The 22,083-nt window shown below is 49.5% G+C and overlaps 1 protein-coding gene across 6 annotated transcripts in view; it reads left to right on the forward strand.

Moving 5' to 3' along the window:
- Positions 1-2,794: 2,794 nt before the first annotated feature.
- Positions 2,795-22,083, forward strand: part of NR5A2 (nuclear receptor subfamily 5 group A member 2) — a 110,595-nt gene continuing 91,306 nt past the window's right edge. The window contains exons 1-4 of one of the 6 annotated variants that reach the window (XM_032466828.1): positions 2,795-3,137; positions 14,339-14,477; positions 18,317-18,435; positions 19,972-20,113. In XM_032466828.1, coding sequence (XP_032322719.1) covers positions 3,075-3,137; positions 14,339-14,477; positions 18,317-18,435; positions 19,972-20,113 — 463 coding nt within the window. In that variant the 5' untranslated portion in view covers positions 2,795-3,074. Of the gene's footprint in view, positions 3,139-13,096; positions 14,478-15,408; positions 15,430-17,188; positions 17,323-17,763; positions 17,939-18,316; positions 18,436-19,971; positions 20,114-22,083 lie in introns of those variants that run through there. The other 5 variants (XM_032466824.1, XM_032466823.1, XM_032466826.1 and 2 more) reach the window with 5 other exon arrangements.

The following is a 22,083-nucleotide window of genomic DNA, read 5'->3' on the forward strand; positions in this document are numbered from 1 at the left end:
TCTCTCCAGAGAGTTTCAAAGACTCAAGGAAACATCCTTGAGCTTGCTAACTTTACTGCCCTGAAGAAAATGAATGAAACTGTTGATCCAAAAATCAGTCTTCTAACCAACTGACAATGTAACCCTGAGGTGTAGGGAGGTACATTTTTAAATAATCTTGACATTTATTTCAAAGACATGAAAAGCCAGAAAAAGAGCCAGAATCCCAGGTTCCTATGGTAAGCATCCAACTCCTCTGTGTTCCACAAATCTCTCAGGCAGGACACTGAGGCTGCGGCACCAGGAAGTTTCTGTGTATTTAACAAAAGAAGATGTCATCTATTTTAATTCAATTCCAATTTCTTCCTTGCCCTGAATTTCCCAAAAATAGAATTACGAAAGCACATTGTGAAAACAGACATTAACACACTATTTTATTTGACAAAGGATTCCAAGCCTTGTATTCTCTGACCAGAACAACCAGTGTATTCCACACATGATGCACTTTGTAAAAATGTGTTAACGTGATACCCTTGAAGAACATGACTCCTTTTTTTCAAAGGAACGTTACCTTTAGATTTTGAGAATGACCGACAAACAAACTGCCGTTGTTTAGATGTGGGTGCCTGGGGGACACTTCTCAAATATGAAGTGAACCAGTTACTTCAAGGAAAAAATAGAACCTTTTTCCACTGATAAAATTCAGACGTTCAAGTGAAAAGTTGTGTATTTCACTGTGAGTCTGACAGCTTCCCAGGATTGAAAGACTTTTGATGACATCAGTGGTGATATTAGCAAGTAGAATTTTTGACACTTGTCCACATGTGGAAAATTTGCCACATTTGATGAACCTCTATTTTCCAAATCACCAGTATAAGATTTAACAAAATCATGCGTAGGAAAAGGTGTATTTGAAGTGTAGAAAAGGCCAATGAACTTCAGTGTAGTAGAGCACAAGGCGTCCACAGAAACGGCTTCAGAGTCCATATTTCAACTGAGAAGACATTGCTTGTGGGCTTCTGGCGTAGTGCCAAAGAAAAAGGCACTGAAGAAGCTGTTGTAAGACTCGTCTTTTTCCTGACTTCGTATTTTGAAGACCACATTTTCTTATAAACTTCAACCAAAACAATATATCACTACAGACTGAGGGCAGAAGCAGATGTGAGAATCCAGCTAGATGTTAACGAGACTTCTGAAAATGCCACTTTTTACAGATTTTTTTTCAATTTGGAAAATAATTGCTTTCAATTTTAAATGTGTTATTCATAGTCACCTATTTTTCAGAATACACTAATATACTTATAAGTCATTAATAATTTTTTACGTTCTCAGTTTTAACTCTGAACACAATAAACACTAATAGACATTGACTTACATAAGCAAAAACCGTTTGGAGTCCTAACAATTTTGAAGGGAACAGCTGCATAGTTTGTACGTAGGTACATTTCTGCTATTGTGCCATGTTGTTGCCTGATTGTTTAAAGAAATAACAACAAAGGACTGACGTGGATGATTATAATCACGCAATCCTTTTTACTCTGAAATGCATATTTACTTGCTCAGCTAAATACTGCCCAGCCTCCCTTGCAGCTAAGTGTGGATATGTGCCTAATTTCTGCCTAGTGAGATATGTGCAAAGTGTTTATGTGGTGCTTTCAGGGAATTTCCTAAAAAAGGAATATGTGTTTTCTTCCTTCCTCCATACTGTTTCTTAGTAGTGATGGCTGACCCCTCGCAGCTGTTCTGGAACATGAGGACAAGAGACAGAGGATGATAAATTGCAACAACTTTGTAGGGCCACTGTACCACCCCAACCTCTGAATTTTTTTTTATGAGAGAAATAAATGTGTTAAACTATTGTCATTCCAGCTTTCCTATTATATACAGTCAAATCTAATCCAAAAAGTACAATTTTGATGGGGAAAATGCTGTATATAAAATTTTTGGGTTTTCCAAATAGAATCTCAGGCAAAAAAAAAAAAGTTTGCTCCATTAGCAAAATCAACACATACAAGAAAACAACTAACTGTCCCACAAAATATGGAAAGGCATGCGTTGCTCTAAGAGTTCAGGTTTTGTTATTTTGAAGAATAAGAGAGATTTTCAACAAGAGCCTAAAACCCTTGGTCATTTGAGTAATAGTTCTTTTATGATGAAGAGTGATCCAGATTTTTTCCCATGGATTCAAGAAAGAATGATAATTTTGAAATCATGGGAAATGTGTTACACATTCATCATTTTGCCAGCATTAACCTCAGAGTATAAGGTTTAGTTTATTGAGGGTAAAGAGATAGGTCGGCTGCCCTCTTAACCAACTGACCAATGTACAAACCAGTTCAGGCGAATTCCTCAGCTAATGAAGAGGCAGATAAAAAAACTGTTTGACAAAACACAAATAAATAAATCAGCACAGGCTTGGAAAGGCTGCCTGTAGCCCTGCGAAGTGTCAGTCATATCCCCAGTCATCATTCAAAGAATTAATGTCTGCCAACATTGTCATCTAAAATATATTTACAGAGGTCAGAAGAGCCACATCTGTCCTCTGTGCAGAGGTGATGACATCGAGGGAGTATGTCACAAGCCTCAGTTTAGTTAGTGGATTTGAGCTGGTTTGGAGTTTTATCCACTGAGTGTGATCTTCTGACCCCTCAGTTTTACAACTTTCCACTCTCTGTGCTGCATAGCACCTCTCCACTTCTGAGTTAATCATTTCTTTGCCATTATCTGCCAAGAGTTCTTATCTCTTCTGCTGTCACTTTATAACAGGGTCCCCTTATCGACCTGCACAGAGTCATGTGATTAGTCCAAGCCTATCAAAAGTTTCCATTCCTCAGATTAGAAACCATCATGAAACTCGATACATGGTTTACAGCAGGGCACTGATGCTGGAAAAAGTACAGAGTCCAGGAAAAGACTTGCTTGTAACTTTCTGAATTCCTGGATTTTTTTTTTTTTCTTTTTCTTAACTTTCACTCAGGGAGTACTGTAGTCTTGATGTGTCCTCCCGACCACTACAAAACTTGACAAGCTGCACTTTTTCTTACGCTCAATGATTTCTGCTTTAAGCCAAAGGACTGCCTGTAATTTCACTAAGAATGTCTTCTAGTTCGGAGACTGGGGATTTACAGGAATCTCTAAAGCACGGGCTCACACCTATTGGTAAGTAGGAGTTGCTCTATTTATCAGCTACTTCTATCCTGCTGCTACGCTAATACATGTAACTTAACCTCACTGATGTATCTACTGTTAGAAGTCACGGCTCTTCCAACTGTGTTTATCAAAAGCACATAAGGCCATGTAAATATCACACATTTATCTTTCTGAAAGCTCAAAAGAGGCACATGAATATTTCAAATATTATTCATTTGGTCCACTGTTTTTGGATGTCATTCTATTAGCCTAAAACAGACAGGAAACAAAATGTGCAATATATCAATTTCATCCCTAATATTTCCTGACGATTTTAAATGAGAAATAATAAGCTAAAATTTGAACAACTTAAAATAAGTTAACCATATGGAGTCATCACTGATCAAACTTTAACAAATGCTTTCAAGTGTCTGTGGAGTTTCAGATCACACCACAGTACCGATGTCTCATTCATTGCAGATACTATAGAAAACTTTTGTTTCACATGCCAGAAAAAGCAAAAATTATACCATCATTAGTTAAGGATTAGAAGGTAAGGTTACTGTCTTCTTTTTTTTTTTTTTCTCAAAATAGTAAGCATGTCTTCTTTTCATAAACAGAGTAAGTAAGTAAAGCTAATTTTCATTTTAAGAAAGAACAAATAATGGCGAGTCACAAGCATTAACGTTACGGCAAGAATACCTTCACTTAAGCCTAAAAGCAAAGGACTAAAGGAAAGTGATTCCAGCCGTCTGTAATTCTTATCTGTGGAAATCATGCCCAGCTTCCTTCCCACTAGTGTCTGAGAGGCCTGGGCCGTTTTGTAGCCCTGCCTGAGGCTGTCGGGCTGGAACTTCCCTGTAACTGGCAGAGGCCTGTCATCAGCGCTGGGTTCCTTCCAGCTCTGCTGGAACAAGAAGGAAAATCCAGGCTCCGGCTTTTCTTCTTCCTCCCTTGATAGCCAGCTGACTCCACTGAATGCAGTGATTGCTTTTTTTATGGGCCAACTACACCCTAAAGTATATCAATTGAGGAAATGGTTACAAAAAAATGTTCTGTACTTACGAGAAAGAAAACACGGGGAAGGCAGGCAGAGTGCAACAGAGAAATCAAGTGCTCTGCAGATAAAAAGGAACTATGGGCACAGAAGGGAGCCGGAAGAGGACGCAGAGCCATTTCAAATCTTTGCTGGGGGCGAAGCCCCCGGGGCGCGCTGGCGAAGGGTCCCTCCAGGCAGCGGCAGCTGGAGGGGCGGCCTCGGCTGACGTCGGGGGCGCGCGGCGAGGGCGCGCTCGGGCCGGGACGCGGGGGCGCGCGGGGAGAGGCGCGGCCGGGAGGGGGACGCGGGGGCGCGCGGGGAGACGCGTCCCACCGCCAACGCGCACGTCGGGCGAGGGGATGCCGAGGCCACGCACGCCGAGCCCCAGGGCGCGCGCGGGGTGGTGGCCGGAGCCGCCTTCACGCGGAGGACGCGGATCTTCGCTGAGCCCGTGGGCGCTCACACCGCGCGGGGTCCCTCCCGGCACGAAGCCAGAGCACCTGCACGTCTGGGGGCCGCGGGGTCCGGAGGGGCGACCGCTAGCGGCTGAACCTCAAGAAAGTCTCGAAGGAGGCGCCCAGGCCTCCGCGTGCCCGCGAACAGCCCAGACCCGTGCGGGCACTTCCGGGCGCCAGACCGGGGGAGGGTGGGGAGAGGTTCCCGTCAACTTTCCGGTTAAAGAGGACCTCTTTCCGGAACTCACTGGCTGCCAGCCGCCCCTTCCCGGCCCAGGCGCGCGCTCTCCCGCGTCCCCGGACACTGCAGCCCCACGGATGGGGGAGAGGTGTCCCCATTTGAGACGTCTGAGTCACCTGGAGGCGGCGGTTGGCACTGAGAGCCCGTCTGTCCCACAGGGAAGTCTCCCAGCAGTGCTGAGGGCCGTCCCGGGGGTTCTTGGCTAGGCAGTCACCCAGGAGGCTGGCAGAAAGGATGAGGAGACACTGGGGAGCCATCAGACGGGACAGTTGGGTCCCTGATGGCCAGTTGCCTCTTGGATGGGGGTCTGATGGCCCAGGGCAGGCCCACTGAGAAACCACAAGTGCAGCTCATAGAGGCTGCGGCCCTGGCGGCTTTGAGATGGCAAATTGCACGTTGGGATCAGGTGGGCAGAACTTCACAACACTGAGCCCAATGTATGTATGGCCCAGTCAGGGTTTGAGCTCGACAATTCAGCTGTGTTCTGCCGGGAAAGGTGCCTCTGTCCTTTGTCTAAAAGGCTGTCTCTCTGCGTCCTAGTTGAGCATGGCATTTTTCTAATATGCACGTTGGTGGTTAAATGAAGATTGTGTTTAGCTGCCTGTGCTCACGTAGAAAAGTGAAAATAGGATGGCCTGTTCCTCCTGCCCGCCTGCAGGATCACCAGAGGGGCGTAAAGCAGCGGCCTCGGGTTGTACCAGATCAGCACCCTGATGTTCCCCAGCCCTGCGACGCTGCCCAGATGCTTGGGTTCTGCCTTAGGGTTTTTTTCTTTTTCATGAGTGGAGTGACTTTACTGAATGATACGCAGTACTAATTTCAGTACCATATCAGCCAAAGGGCCAAGTCTGTGTGATAGGAAATACGTCATGTGACAAGTATACATTGACCCTCCTGCAATGTGCCCAACATTATGCTGTGATTTGTATTCTGTTTATGTAGTTCTTCAAATTCAGTGCATTTTCCAAGAATATTTATTAAACAGTCAATCTGACGTCGCATGCCTGCCACAGGAAGTTCTGTCTGCATAGTTAGGGGTTCAGAATACACAATGCACATGCCGTATTGAGACGTGATGTAAACGTTGCTATCTGGTCCCCTTCACACTCTTGGAGTCTGATTTTCTTCCGGTGATAACCTCTAGTAAGCTCTGTGCCCTTAAAGATCTCTGGAAGTAGATGTCACACATGGAAAGTGAGACAGCCTGTATGTAACCTCTAGCTGATTTATCGGCAATGCAGTTTAGAACACCAGTCACCCAAACCCGTGTTCTGATTCTTTCTGCTGGGGCTGGGCAACCAGTTCCCTCCAGGAAGCTAACCGTGGGACCTCCTCTCCTGCCCACCTCCAAAACAATGCCTCCCAGAGTCTCTTCCCTGGCCTGGATCCTCAAGTTGTGATGGGACTTAAAGGATTTCTTAATGTCTCTTTTAATAAACCAAGAGAGACGTGTGGAGTACGGGAGAACAGAGGCTTGGCAATGCTTTACTCGACCCCTCCACCCAGACACAATGCCTAGGGTTATCTTGGATTCAACCCTGAACTTGATTGAGCTGGGCTAGAGATGGGCTCTGGGACAGTCCCCCATCTGGTGATCCAGCCCCCCCCAGACACCTCCAGGGATGCCCTGTGTGGGGCAAGAGCCAGACATCTTGCTCCCCAAGTCCAGAACCCGCTTTGGGAGAAAGCTGTTTCTTAGTGTGTATGTCCTTCCTCTCCACCTGCTGGAACAATAACTTGAATGAGAAATCCAGTTGGCTTCAAGGAACTTCAGGAGTTCAGGGAGCACTGTGGTCTGGGGAAGAGCTGAAACGTGACCAGTCTGAGTGTGAGAGATTAAGCCTGGGGGAGCCAAGGGGACCAGACTGATCAATAAAGTCCTCTTTCATAGCCTTTTGGGAGCACCATTATGTGTGTTTTTGTGTGATTGATAAGTAACAAGACAGACTTTAACTTTTAAACTTCAAACAAGCTGAATAGCTGAAGGTCATGTGACTGAGCCCTGAGAACTGTGTCAAATGCTGCAAGATGGTGGAGTTGGCCAGAACCTCCCACTGGGAAGATCTACTTGTCATAGTCCTTAGAATGGCTGGTGACTCCCTTCCTGGTTATTTTCCTTACAGAAGGGTGATCTGGGGGAAGTTAAGGGGAAAAAGAAAAAGAGAAAAGAGAACTGCTATTAATAACGGCCTGGTGGGCTCCTCTTGGGGCACCAGCTCATACATATAAAGTTTACTTATTACAAAAAAAAAGTTTTCTGTGTTAACATTTTATTGACTTAAAAAAATGGACTCAGATGATAAAATACTACTCAGCCATAAAAAAGAATGAAATAGATACTTGCAGCAACATGAATGGATCTGGATAGCATCATTCTAAGTGAAGTAAGCCAGAAAGAGAAAGAAAAATACCATATGATGTCACTCATATGTGGAATCTAAAAAGAAAAAAGAATTTGATACAACATTGTAAAATGACTATAACTCAATTAAAAAATGTTAAAGAAAAAAAGAAAAAAGAGGACACTAATGAATTCATTTATAAAACAGAAACAGACTCACAGATATAGTAAACAAATATTTATGGTTACTGGGTGGAAAGGGGGTAGAAAAGGATAAATTGGGAGTTTCAGATTTGCAGATACTAACTACTATCTATAAAATAGATTTAAAAAAGTATTTCTTCTGTATAGCACAGGGAACTATATATAATATCTTGTAGTCACCTATAATGAAAAAGAATGTGAAAACGAATATATGTATGTACATGGATGACTGAAAAATTATGCTGGACACCAGAAATTGACACATCATAACTGACTATACTTCAACAAGAAAACATTTGTTTAAATTTTAAAGATAGACTTCTCAGTCAAGTGATGTACCCAGAATCACTCAGCTTGTCAGAAGAATGAGCTGTAAATGACACCCATGGATATGATTCTGAAATCCATGCTCTTCAAGGTGTTACCTTTTTGCCCTTGTTGTCATAACCAAATTATGACTACGAACAATGTTGATCTACTCAGACTGTCTTCCGAAAGGCATTTTGGGCTGAAGAAAGACATTTGTAAATGGCTCTTTATTTTCCTCTTCAATCCACGGTGGAAATCTGATTTAGGACCCCCAAGAGTTCAGAAGGGTGGGGTGGGCGTGGTGTCTGGGTGGGGTGGCACAGCCTGTGGAGCCCGAGGGCAGGGCAGAGATGGGTGGGAAGGCACTTCTGGTCTTCCACTCTGGAATTTCCTGAAAGGATCTCTGGAGCCTGACGTTCAGCTTGCAGTTTCACGGTTTATGGTGCAGGGCCGCTGAGCGCATGGCAAGGAAATCGGGAGGACATGGGAGCACTTACTTGTTAGAGTCCGTGGGTAGCAGGACAGGGAGGTCACTCAAAGTAAGTGACTGAGTTTAGACAGGACTTTTTATTCCTAAGAAACAAACAAATGTTGTCTCATGAGGGAAGGAGATAGGGAAAGATGGGTTAAGCACCACCTCCACCCACCACCCTTCTTAAGCACTTTTGACAAACCCGGGCGCGTCTCCTGCCGAGAAATGCTGATCCCACGCGCGGCGCTAATATTTTTCACAATAAATGCTGATTCCGGCTCCAGATCTGGACGTGTACATCCTCAGTGGCCCAAAGCCCCGCCTCCTCCAGCGGTCCGTGTAGGATTGGAAAGAACTGGTCAGAGCGCGCCACCAGGTCCCTGAAGCAACGTCCCAGTTTCCAGACAAGAAACCCCGAGGGAAAGCGAAAGAACTCGTCCCCAGGCTCGGCGCACGCTGGCCACCGTCTCTTAACCGCAAAAGTTGTCTTCAAGTTGGAGGCTGGTTAGAAAAGGAGCCGATATCTTCCGAATCGAGCAACCGCGGCACCTCGGGGACCCCAACACTCTCCCTGCGTCCGCGTGGCAAGCCCCAGGGGGACGACACCACCGCGAGTCTTGCCTCTCCAAACCCCACTTTCTTTGCTGCCCCAGAGGGACCCAAACTGCTGGATGCCTGCAGCTCTGCGGGTCCAGGACTCTGGGATCTTAACCAGAAACCCCCTGCGTGGGGGCTTTCCTAAGGGAAGAGCCTCTGGGTGGTCCACGCCCTCCAGGCCATAGCAGGAGACTCGGAAGCTGGGCAGCTCGTGACCCCTTCCCTCTGGTTGCTTCCAATCTGACCAGCTTCAGAATCATCTAGTGTCAAGGATGGAGCGCCTGGTCCAGGTTGGGGGGTGGGGGTGGGGTGGAATCGCCAAGTGGGTGTCCAGCTGATTTCGCCAAGGGTTGGGTGGCAGGTCAGAGACCCTCACTCAGAGCTCTGGTTGGTTCCGAAAGTGGAGTCTCCAGTTCTGAGTTGGAGCTGACTTCCATCTCCATTTCAATTACAGAGAGGAAGAGATAGATTAGATTGGACCACCTACCCAAGATTATTTCCCCGCCAGCTCCTTTCTAAGACCGGATCTCCCTGTTCACTTCAAAGGGCACCGGCCCTCCCAAGGTGGGACGCGCCTGGACCCCTGGGCTGGGGCAGTTTGCCCCAAAGAAAATGAAGTCCAGAAGTTCCACAGCGAAGCCTTATTAGCGAGAGCTGCAGAGTCCAATAATTGAGGCCAAACTTTCCCCAAACCTCACCTTTCCTTCAGGGCTAGGATGGGAGTTTGTTTTGGGGAAGGCGGGGTGGAGTCTGGATTACCCAGATAACTGCATCACCTTGCATCTTCTGGTGGGTAAAGGCGGGGCGTGGTAAACTAAGATACTTCCAGCGTGAATGTGGTTCCATCGCCGTCTCCGGGCCACCTCGTCCAGGGCGCAGTGTCTAAACTGGCGGCAGTTCTCCCTACCGCCCTCGACACTGTTGCTGAGGAGGTCTGAAGTAGTAATTGGCGAAGGGTTTTTTTTTTTTTTTTAACATGACACGACTTCTCACCTATTCAAGTTTATTTTTTGAAAGCTTCGGCCAATTTGACGCTCTTTGGTAATTTATGTCTGCACTGAAATTTAACCCCTCCTAAAAAAAAAAAAGGGCTTGAACGTGGGGGCGGGGCGCCTAGAGGCAGGGGCGGAGAGCCCAGCCCCCCCCCCCCCCCCCCGAGCTCAGGAGCGAAACTCTGTTCTTGCTAAACTTAATTTTCAGAGAAAGGCAAGAGAAATACAAAAATGGCTTACGGTGGGCTTTTCAAGGGGTGGGGGGCGAAAAATTAGGCAGAGTCCAAGTTTCAGGAGACCAGTAAACCAGCTTCTCTTTGCCCTCGGGCTCTCTCGGCCTGGTGGTGGAGAATTTCTGGAGGGGGTAAAAGTGTCTAAGCTTCCTCTGGGGCCGAATAGTACACACCTGCTACGAGAAATGTGTTCTGGTCTCTCGAAAGCACCAAGTAGTCATGGAGGAGGCCTTCGAAATTGTTTGCAAGGATGTAGACGGGCAAGCGTCGAACGAGGCTGGCTGGGTCGTGCGAGGCTTCCCCACCCGGGCGCGCGGGAGGCGAGGGTCTTCCACGCTGTGCTTCCGGGGACCTGTGTTTGCTGAGCCCAGGAAACTCGAGCCTGTCCTCAAAGTCTTGACACTTTGTGCCTTTGCAGACTGCACGCGGGAAGCGCGCGGGGCCGACCGACACCCCCAGGTCAGGTCAAGGGCAGGCTGTTCCAGGCGCGCGCTCGGGAGCGCGGCGCGGAGGCGCGGGAAGGCGGAGGCGGGAGAGCAAGGCAGTGACCTCCTCGCGGGCGGGGAGGCCCAGATCCCCTCAGCCCCTGCCCGCGGGTGGATGGGGCGCACGGCCCGTGACGCTGAGCCCGGATAAAATATGCCAGAACTGTCTTCTTGGGCTCATCAAGGCTGCGGGAGCCTCCCCAAGCCATCATCCTTTGTAATTGCAACCGTCAATCAACGCTTTAAGACAAAGTCAGAGCCGGGAAGGACGAGCCTGGAGACCAGCCTCGTAGGAAAGAAGGTGGAGGCGTGGGGGACGTGGTGGGGAAAGGGAGCGAAGTTTGCCAGGGCTTGGCAGGAGAACAGGGAGGAAACTGAGGAGGCGCACGGCGGCCGAAGCCGGAGCCACCTCTCCGGGCCCCCCGGGTTCCCGTCTCCGGCCCCCACCTGTTACACTTCCCGCAGCTGGGGTGGATTCTTAAGTGTGCCTCCCCTAAGAGGCGGTGGGTGAGACGGCCCCGCGGAGGATGGGAGGCGTCGGCCCGCCTGCGGGGGCTTTATCATTCCAAGGCGGTGGGTGTATCTTTCTGGGAGTGCAGACCACCGCCGGCATCGACGTTTCGGCCACACAGACCCTGCTCCCCCACCCCCATCTCATCTGCTTCCCCTCCTGGGGTCCTCTTGGCCCCCCTGCCTCGTGCTGCGGCCTCTGCCACCTACAACCATCCCCAGGCGACCGACCCGGCCCTGCGGCGGGCTCGGGCGCCTCCGCCGCCGCCACCCTTCCCCGAGGGTGTTCTTGGGAGCCCAGCCCACCCCGGGTCACAGGGCTCCAGTGCGGAAACGGTGCGCTTGGCCGAGGACGGTAACGAGCGCGCGTCCGAAGCCGGGTACCGCCGCCCCTTCCTCGGCCTCTGCCCCAGGGTTGCGGACTCCGCTGCTCCCCTAAACCCCACGCGGAGCGCCCGGGGAAAGTGGACTGGACCCTCGGGTCTCTCCTGTGGGAGATTTAGGTGGACGAGGCAGGGTTTCGAGGTCCCCCGAGGGGATCCGGATGGCTCTGGCCCTCGGGAGCCCTTCCGTCCCTGGAACTGGAGGCCTGCAGCACCGAGGGCTCCATTTCTAAGCAGAGGAGGCTTTCTCTCGGCGTGAGACCTCCGGCACTCTCGGCGCCTGGAACAGGGCTCGCATCTTATTAAGCAGGGCCGCCTGCCTGCACTGGCGCTTCAAAGCAGGCGGAAAGCTTCGGACCTTTCCTCTGAGTCAACTGTGCATTCTTTTAAAAAGGGCGGGTTTTTAAAACATTGACCCCAACCCCTCTTCTCCCCCGTTGCTGCTGTCTTTTGTGAGGAAGCCACATGGATGCCAGCTAGTCCTTTATCACCATCCCTCCAGGTCTTTGGGGGTCTGATGGGAGGGCAGACTGGCCTAGAATGAAGACACCAGTGTGGCTTAAACAGGTCCCTTCTTGGGTTGAGGCCGGGTTATGAACGTGATCACGAAGTTTGCTACCAGCCAAGTCAGGCTCAGCCTCAAGAACCGGTAAAATGTGTGCCACTCTGCAATTAGGAGGTCCTGGTTGTCCCTGTCTACTTCTGACTCTCCTTAACCTCTTCCTCCTGCTCTACCAGCCAGAGGGCCTTCTCTCCCCAACCGAGGGCAGCACCGGGCCCCTGAGCTGTCTGCCTGGGGCTGGGAAGGCGCCCATAGGCTCCTTGATTACCGTGGGAGGGGGTGGTTCTTACATGAAGGCTTTGTAATCAACTTATTCCCAAAGTTCATCTGAACCCACAAGTCAAGCCCTGTGAGCACTGATTTGAGCTCCGAGACTTACTCCCTTTCTGAACTTAATTCACGAAGATACTGAAAACAACTAGGAACACTGAGAATGGACTGAATGTTGCTTGATACTGCCACCAACATCTGAGCATCTTAAGGGCCACTAATCCGGGCAAACTCAGCCCCCTCCTCTTCACAAACTAATGGGCAGCCAACCCACCAAGTTGAGATGTTTTCATGAAACCTGCAGATGCTACTAAAACAGATTTTTAAAGTTTAAATTTGAACTTGGATTCTGAATACTAGATATTGAAGAGCAAAGTAACAACCAGTTTAGAGGCAGCAGTGTGGCCATGCGCGGGTAGAGGAGGAACTCCTTTCGGATAAAACCGTAGGTTAGGCATGACAATGATCGGAGTATTTTTCAGTTCATCAAATACTGGACCCGGCAGTTTGAATGTGTGATCTCTACGCCATTCAAATAGAATAAATTCAGAGCTTTTGAGATTCAAATTCAGCCCCTTGTGGGTGGATTCTGATAATCGCCAGGCCGCACAGCAGACACTGAATATAAGGCATTTCGCGTGCAGTCGGGAGGCTGGGGAAATGTTTTCATCTTGCTGGGATGAGATCTGAAAACTTAGAAGGTGGGGCTGCTCTGGTGGCTGAAAAGCTTGCATAACAGATGGTTCTTTAAAACTTTTTAAAGTGCCGGCCCTCTGGGCTTCATGTGGCTGGTCCCACCCAAGAGACCAGAATGAAAAAGGAAAGCCCAGACGCATCTCCGCATTCTAAATGAAAACGCAGTTCACGCAAACTTAGGAAGTCCGCCGCCGAGATAATCTTGGGCTCGAGGAAGGGGACTGTGCATATAAGTGAGCCCAGGCACTGGGGAAGGGTGGGGAAACGGGGTTAGCTGTTCCAATTCCCAACAAGTGAGGGAACTTGCGGCCACACGGCTGCCCCCGTCCCCCCCGGGGGAGCAGGTGAGCCGCGCTTCGAGCTCGGCCGCTCCCGGGGTCGCGGGGACTGAGTGCCGAGAGGAGTGAGGCGGAGAGACCCTTGAGAGCAGGTTAGCTCCTCTTTTCTAGGTTGTTTTAATGTGTGTTTAACTCTTCGTGCTGCCCCTCACCCGACGCACACCGGGGGCGCCCCCATCCCCACTCCCACCCCCGTCCCGCTGGCTTCCCCTGCGCGCGCCGCAGTCTCCGCACCAGCTTCCCCTCCTTGGCCGCCGCGTTCAGACAGAGGTCGCCTCTCGCCCGCTGTAAGCCCCACCGCGCTCGCATCCCCCGCCCCGGGCCAGAGAGGGGTGGGAGGGGGCGAGGCGGGGTGAAGAGGTTGGGGCAGGCGAGGGGACCGGAGCCTGCGCCTCGTCCTCATTGGCTGGCGTCTGGTGTCCGACCCGAGCCCGGAACCCGCGTCCCCATTCACTGTCATCACCCCTCTTCCCAGCCTTCCCCTTACACCGGCCCTACTTACCTCCCTTCTCCTCCTCTTCCTCCCCCTTCCTCCCTGAGCGCCCTCGGAGCTGGAGAGGACTGCTCTCCGTCAGGCGCCGGCAGACGAAGCAGCAGAGGGAGGCTGGAACTTAACTCCACGCTTGCAGTGAGCGGAGGGAAGCGGAGACGGGGAAGGGGCGGAGAGGAGAGTGAGGCCAGAGAGCGCGCGAGACTGAGACCCTGCCGCTCCCGAGCGGAGCGCGGCGGAGGGAGGGCGGGGGTCGCCCGCGCCAAGCCGTCCGGGAGCAGCGGCACCGGCAACGCCGCGGCGGCGGCAGGGTCAGCAGCTCGACCGCCGGCTCCTCTGCGCGCCGGGAGCTCGGCCGTCCGCGCATCCGCGCCCCGGGCAGCTGTGGCCTCGCCGAGCCCGACCTTGGCGCCCGGACGCGGTCTTCGCTCTCAGCCCGCTTCCTCCTCCTCCTCGCCGCGGCTCGGGAGCTGCGAGACTGGACGGGACTCGGGGGTCCTGAGCGCAGCCCCGGAGGCGGCGGAGGCGCGCTCCAGAGAGCGGGCGAGGGAGCCGCCACCAGGCCGCCCCCTCCTTCTTCCCTCCGGAGTTGAATCTGTGCCGCCCGTGTCCGGGTGCTGGGCTTCCGGACCGACACGGACCCCCTACCCCGGCCCGCGGCCGCCTTGTCATGCTGCCCAAAGTGGAGACGGAAGCCCTGGGACTGGCTCGGTCGCATGGGGAACAGGGGCAGATGCCGGAAAACATGCAAGGTAAGGAGGCGCTCGCGGCGCTCGCGTCCCGCGGCTCTCCCGCCCCGGGCTTACCCTGCGGGCTGCAGCCGCCGTTTCCGCGCGGGGCTGGACGCTTGCCGCTGCGGGGCTGCGAGGCAGTGCGCGAGCGGGCGGCAGCCCCCCTCCCCAGAGGCAGGCATAAAAGTTTATGGCTCTTGAACAATGCTGGGTGGAGATTTTCCAAGCAATGCCTAATTGGCCGCTTCTAATTAATAAGAGAGACTTTGAGCTTTTTAGATACCAGAGCGGGGCAGTTTCAGGCTAGAGATGCTTTATAATAGTAAGAGCATTCGGAGAAATGGACTGGCTCCCTGGAAACCCGAGCAGGTTCCCCATCGTTGGAACCGGTGGGAGCTGGAACCAGTGCTCTTGAGTGGAGGAGGGACCCTCTGCCTCGTGGAAAGCTGGCTGAGCCGTGTTAGAACTGGTGGGCATCCCAAAGCCCAGGCGCGCACTGGGAACCGGCTCCAGTGGGCACCACCTGATACCCTCAGGAAGGACTGGAGAGAACCAGAGTTACCCCCAGCCCATCCTGCGGCTGGGCCCTGCGGGGTGAGCGCAGGGCGGGGGCGCCGTTCTGCTCCATTCCTCTCCTGTCTGAGAGCTGGGGATCTGAAGTCCGATTTGTTTTTCCCAGCTCTCGATTGCTAACGGGAACAACAACAAAAGCAAACCCCTCAGGCTAGATTTTCGCCCGCATAACAAAATAAGAGACTCTAGATCTGGGCCTCTTAAGCCTTTCAGAAGTTTATCGCAGTTGCTCTGGGCCGGGGTGGGAACAATGCTAGGAAAAGTCACCGGCGCTCTTCCCTCCTCACCCCTTCCAGCGCGCAGGATGTGCGGGCAGGCGGGCCTGTGATCCCGGAACGCTTCCTGCCATCCCCTTGAGCGAACTTGAAAGGGCCGGGGAGGCGTGGAAAGCAGAGTTCAGGTCTGGTGCACACGGCGGCGGTGCGGGAGAGGCGGCGCGCCCGCGGCGCTGGGCCGGGGCCTGAGGTCGCCCGGCTGCACTTGGCAGAGGGGGCGGCGGGAAGGCGTGCGTCCTGCGGGTGGGACTCCTCTCGAGACCCGGAGTCTCTCCAAGCCTCTAGGGAGGGCCGTGCAAGTCCTCTGGGGCCGAGGCCCGAGTCTAACTCGTGGGTTGGCTGCCCGGGGGAACCTGGTTGACCCAAAGTGGCTTTTCCGCTCTCACCTGGGACTGCGCGAAAGGGAGCTTAGGGGACGCGGAGCTGCAACGGGACCCTCTTTGGACAGCTGCCGAGAAAGCCTCTCCTTTGGGCGCCCTTGAGGCCGGCGAGATCCTTGGGTCCAAAGGAAAGTTTCTCCTTCCAGCGCGCGCGTTTCTGAGCGACTCGGGGAAAAAACGTGCGGGAGAAGCTGGAGCAAGAGGTGGGGGAGGCCAGAGTAAGGGTCTGGGGGAAGGTGGGAGGGAAATGCCAGTGCAGTATTCGTAAAATCCGAGAGGAGTGTTGTTGACACCACCTACCGCCCCAAAGCAGAACGGTGGCTTTCCCTGGTGCCCAGGGCTCGGAGAAGCCACCGGCCGCTTGCTCAGGCGAGGGTGGGAAGCGGCTTGGGAAGCGCCCAGGCGCTGCTTCCTCCAGGCCACGCAGCTTGTGGCTCGAGAGGAGCCCCTGGGGACGGGGACCCCACTCCCAAGCTCCTGGGTTCCAGGACAGTCGGGGGAACTTCGCGTGCTGCTGCGGCCTTAGCTTTCCAAGGCCGCACGGTCTCCTCTACTGTCTCAATCCCCTACGGATTCGGGTCCCCAAACGCTGACTTGGGTTATAGCCCCTGGGAGACAGAAGGACGCCCCAGTCTCGCACAGCGGCGTCGGCCTCGGCGTCTGTCTTTGAATTTTCCAAGAGGGTCCCCAGCCTCGGTCTCTTCAGTGTTGGATCCCCGAGGCACGCACGGCTTCCCTGTGAACGGTCACCCCTGTGGACCCCTCGGGTGCGGAGTTAGAGCTGACTTTGTTGGGGAAAGGGGGAGGTAGGAAAGAACACTTAGTCAAGCACACTTTTTTCCTGTCCCTAAAATGTGCCTCAAGACAACAGTCACAGCTTTAGGAGGGATGGGGTTACAAACTTCTGGAACCCTCAGCCTCTCCCAAGCCCCCAGGTTCCCCGAACCCCATCTCGGACCCCTCAGGGCTGGAACTCGGGCAGGCATCTCTTTATTTCTATTTCACGGAGCCCAGGGGCCTGCCTCTGCTGGAACATCTTTTCCCAGGAGCTCTCCACCTCCACCGCCCGACCCCCGAATCCCACAACTCTGGCTCACTCACTCTGATTTCTGCCCCAGCCCAGGGCTCTGTGTCTCCGGGAGTGCTGGCTCCACTCTGCGGGCCAGGGCTTGGCCCTCAGCCGAGAAGCGCTGCAAGTGACCCCCACCCCGAAGGCCGTGTCCAGAGGCCCCCATAATCCGTAAAGAAAACCTTTAGCAAGGAAATAGTCGGCAAGGCAGCCAACGTGGTGACAGAGTGGCCGGGTACTTTGGGGACGGAGTGGGGGCTCTTTCTCCCTTTCCTTTTCGGTAAACAAATCAGAGGAAACTTCTGCCCGGCCCTGGGCTCCCCATCCCCCCGCCCCGCCCCCTGCAAACGCCACTGATTAACTTAAAACAAACTTGACTTGGCGTTTGTGCGCCTGTGTGTAGCCGAAAGTTGAGCAAGGGGCGAGAGGCGACTGCGCCCCGGAGTTTCACGGAGGTGCCCGGAGGGTTCGGGCGGCGGCCGGGCTGCGCGGATCTGTGCCGTCCGACCCCGCCGCGCGCTCCGAGCCCTGACCCGCGTGGCCCGACTCTCTGGGAGGCACCGCATCAGGTATTATCTGGGGTCTCCTGGCCACGGCTCCTCCTGGGCAGTTCATCCAAACTTGAGCTGCGAAGACGCCTTCGAGGGGCTGTGTCCGGAGGAAGGCGGTTACCCGATCCCTGCAGGGAGCCGCGCGCAGCCGCGGCCTGATTTCTGTTTAACTTGAACAGGGCGAACTCAAGGTGTTTATATTTTGCAATGATGATCAGAAACATGTGAAGTTCATTAAGGAACTTCAGTACTTTGCGAGGAAACCAAACCCTCATGTGTATCTTTTTTTTCTTTTCCTTTTGTTTTTGTTTGTTTGTTTGTTTTCCAGCCGGGCATCCTCCCCTTTTCCTTTTTATTTTTACAGATTTTCAAAAGTGTGGAGATGAAAGTACTCAGGAGCCCTATCAATACGGAACTGAATATTTCGATTAATCTAATCTGAACGTTGGGAGCTGCAGGCTGGGGTTGCAGGGGGCCGCAGAGAAGCAGGTTTTGGGGCTTCCATTCCTCCATCAAGTGTTTGCAAATCTGTGTTGCTATCCCCAGGCATCCTTAGAGCTGGGTGTACTTGGAGCCAGCTCACCTCAAGAGTGGGAGGAGAACGCCTGTGTTCCTTTCTCTCCCTTAGGCAAAGGTGACGTTTTGGAACTTGAGCATGGAGGAGCTTTAAAGGGAATTCTAAGTTGGTTCTTTATGCAATTCGTGTTTCTATTCTGATTTGTTGCTCTATAGAGTTAGGAGGCTTGTGTTCCACGGGTCAGCTTAAAAGATTTTTAACAATAGAAACTGGAATTATTTTAAAATTAAAATAATAGAAAGTGCATGTTCATTGATGCCCAAAGATGTTTTACTTTCACTGAGAATAGCTCTCTTCTGTACACTTGGGTCAAACATTGTTATTTTATATTTTACCTGGTGATGTTTGCCCCCCAATGACCACAATACTTCTGATTGCAGGATTAAAACCTACTGATCAAATTAACTGGACATGTGCCTGCATTTCTTGTTTCAGTGTCTCAGTTTAAAATGGTGAATTACTCCTATGATGAAGATCTGGAAGAGCTCTGCCCGGTGTGTGGAGACAAAGTGTCTGGGTACCATTATGGGCTCCTCACCTGTGAAAGCTGCAAGGTTTGCTTCTACGTTGCTACCCGCAAAATATGTCCAAAAGCAAAGTAAACTGTTGGATTACTTCTTACAGCTAAATGTAGGCTGTCTTTTTTGGACTCAATTAAAAATGAGAGAGGGAGAGAGTTAGTCTCAGGGAGATGATTCTTAGAAATATGTGTCTGATTTAATTCCCAAGGCAAAGAAATTTATGCTGTTTAGAAAACTTTGCCAGTCTCATGGCTTTAAAATAGTTTATTGTAGTAAAGTGATGTAGCTGTAGAAAGACTTCTATTGCTAACAGTCCAAAATATTGATTTTGCTTGACTTATATATATTTAAAGCATCGTTGTTCTCAAGGGGGAGGATGACAAAGTATTTCCCAAATACATTTTAACTTCAGAGTCTTCTGTGCTGCACATCTAAACATTTTTTATCCACAGACATAAAAGTCTAAATTCTCAATGGCGGGATTTCATCCTGATTTATTCCAAAAATAATTTTAAGATGTTTTGAAATTTATATCACAAAGAATAAGAAACCAGACCTTAAGTTTATAAAAATAGGTTTCATAAATATATTACATGACCTGTTTAAATGCAAGAAATTGTAATGTGTCACATGTACTATATTGTCACTAACAATGTCAACTATACATTAAGGATTTATCTCAGGCCTTTTTTGTATATTCCTGGTAAACTTGATACTCCCTATTGTTTAACATTTTTAAAAGTAGAAAACTCAGTACAATTACTTAAACCACTGCCAGGAAAATCCTTTTTCTCTATAACAAAGTAAGATGGTTTCACTTTGTGGCCAGTAGGACAAATGTAAAGAAAACACCATCCAACTTGTTACTATGTTATAAAGCTACAGATTTTATATTTGATTAATTCTTTTGCATGAAATATAAGGAAGGCATACACTCTGCTAAATTTCAACTCTCTGCTATACATTATTTTTTCTTCCCCAATTAGTTGCACCTTTTTTTTTTTTTACACAGTTCCCCAACTTGAATGTATTCCAGTGGAATTACAAATAATTTCCCGTTTTATTCTTTAAATCCTTTTGCTTTTCACTATCTAATGTTGACATTTATTTTAAAAAATCTGTGGTTTTTGCTATTCCATTTTTCCACTGGTATTTTACAGTAGTTTGCCACTGAACTTGTATCGGGCTGCTTAAAAACAACGCAGCTCTCTAAGAGTGCTTCACCTGGAATAGGAAGGTTAATAGGAAAACTTTTTTTTTTTCCAAAAAAATTACTGGTCAATATAGAAAGTGTTTTTCTCTGAATGTTGATATGAAATGCTGTGTAGCCAAATCTCCCCAAGATTTGATGTGATTCTTGAGAAACAGAACTCTGATGCCAGAAAAAGCTCCAGCACGGCCTGGTGCTGTTTGAGAGGGCTGATCTTGTTAAAACGTGAAACAAACCACAGAACCACAGAAGGTCTCAGATGGCGCAATGAAAAGATTTACTGGTGATTTCCTTAAAATGAAACAATGGAAGAGACGGGTGTTAGGTTTGTAACATGTCTTGCTGTTTTTCTCTTATAGGGCTTTTTTAAGCGAACCGTCCAAAATAATAAAAGGTACACGTGTATAGAAAACCAGAACTGCCAAATTGACAAAACACAGAGAAAACGTTGTCCTTACTGTCGATTTCAAAAATGTCTAAGTGTTGGAATGAAGCTAGAAGGTAAGTTTCTTGTAAAGACTACTGCCTGTTAAAAGTCTCCAAGGACACAGGATTTAAAACAACACTGTACTTATAACATGGTAACAGTATTTTTCTAGTCTTTTAACACTATTGACAGGAATGTAAGATCGTTTTATGTTTTGTCAGCAGAACAGTCTGAGTTTCATTTAAACACTGGTGAAATCTACTAGGAAAAAAATTGTTAATATCAGGCTTTCCCCTCCCCCACCTGTTTTGGTTTGAGGCGCAGATATATTTCTTAGGTTAGATGAAAGGACAGGTTAAATGAAAGCAGGACCAAAGTGATTCAACTGAGAACAAATACAAATAATTCGTGAAAATATTTTTAAAAATCCTTTAAGTCTCCAGAGCAGGACGCCCTTTTAACAGTGTGATTTTAATCCTTTTACAAAAGTGTGCCTGTCATAATTGTAACTACTAGATTCATGACTCCAGAGCAAGAATTAAAGCTTTTAATTGTAAAAAAGGAGTTTCTCACGTACAGTTATCAATTTTGATAGTGTGGAAAAGCACGTTTCTTTAAGATGATGACTGAGTCTGCAAAATAAAAAAAATCTGAGAAGCTGGAAACGTGAAAAATAATGAACTATTAAATCGGTAGTGTTGGTTTGACAAGAATGGTTCCTCAAAAGTCACATTAAACTTTATGTTGAAAAAGTAGACCCTGCATTTACGACGTACAGAAAGTTAATAGGTGACCGCTGTAAATGATTTGTCGTTCATGGACTATCATGGTGTGTTGCTGTTTTTCAGCCTCTGACCTACTGACTTTCCAAAGATTAAATACATACTGCAAAGAAAGTAGCAGGAAGGGGCACGCATCACCAGCGTGCACCAGATGCACAGTGCATGCTATTCGATGAATGAGGCACAAGCCAGTTGTCTGGGGCTTTTCTGTTTGTGTGGCACTCAGACTTGATAGAAACACTCAAAAAGTTTCAAATAAACCTGCTGCATTGCTGACAGATTGCTTCCCAGAGAAGTAGCCACTTTGGTTATCAGGAGGACTGTGAAGTCAGTGTTGCTTTTAAGACAAGACTGAGAAAGGAATTAATTGATGCTTATTAATTTCTTTATTACCAATCCCTGTATTTTCCAAACTGCAAAGCAGTGTGGTACATGCTTACTCTAGTAGGAGACTCAGAAGATAAGCATATGATGTCATTTGAGTCCTTTTTTTTTTTTAAACAAAAGGAAAAGGTTGCATTTCTTACCCTTAAAAAGTACACTTTCTTAACTATAAGTCACTTGTGTTGGTGCATACTTAGACCTCCTTGACAGGGATATGAAACAATTGCTCATTCAATAAATCATCATCCAGATGAAAAACTCTATTGTCTTGTGCAGTATTCTGGATACCTGGATACCCTTCACAATAAATTTTTAATGTGATACTAATCCTAAGATAAAAAGTTCAAAAACTTCACCTCCAGCAATTTCAACATGTCACAGGCTCTCAGGGGTCTCCGGCTCCTGTCTCATGGCCATTGGCCACTATGCTAACTTAATTACGAGACATGGCCCCACATGCCAGACGGTGTTGAGATGGTGGGCCGTTCTGACAGCTTCTGAAATGAATTTGCTTTAAATTCTGTCCAGTTCCACTAGAATTAAAAACAGTAACTGGTAGGTCTCAGATGTGTGCTCACAGAGTCCAGGTGAGGGTGATTTTCTAAGAGCGTGTGCCCAGCCCTTCTGCAGTGAATTCAGTCAGAAGGGCTCTGAGCGAGGGAGATGTTCACGGGCACAACAGAACCCAGAAACGGGTTATTTGACTCTGCTCTGTTCTCCCTTTCAGCAGTGTGAGTTTCCATACAGAGAATCACAACACAGCCAGCATAATACATGATACTTTATCAGTACAAAACCTCCCCTGTGTGTAGCAATAGTTAAGAAATCTCTTCACAATAGTTAAGAAATCTCGTCAGTCCACCAAAGGGTTAATTTCC

This window comes from Camelus ferus, chromosome 23 (assembly GCF_009834535.1).
Source record: "Camelus ferus isolate YT-003-E chromosome 23, BCGSAC_Cfer_1.0, whole genome shotgun sequence".
In the NCBI taxonomy this organism is placed as follows: Eukaryota; Metazoa; Chordata; class Mammalia; order Artiodactyla; family Camelidae; genus Camelus; species Camelus ferus.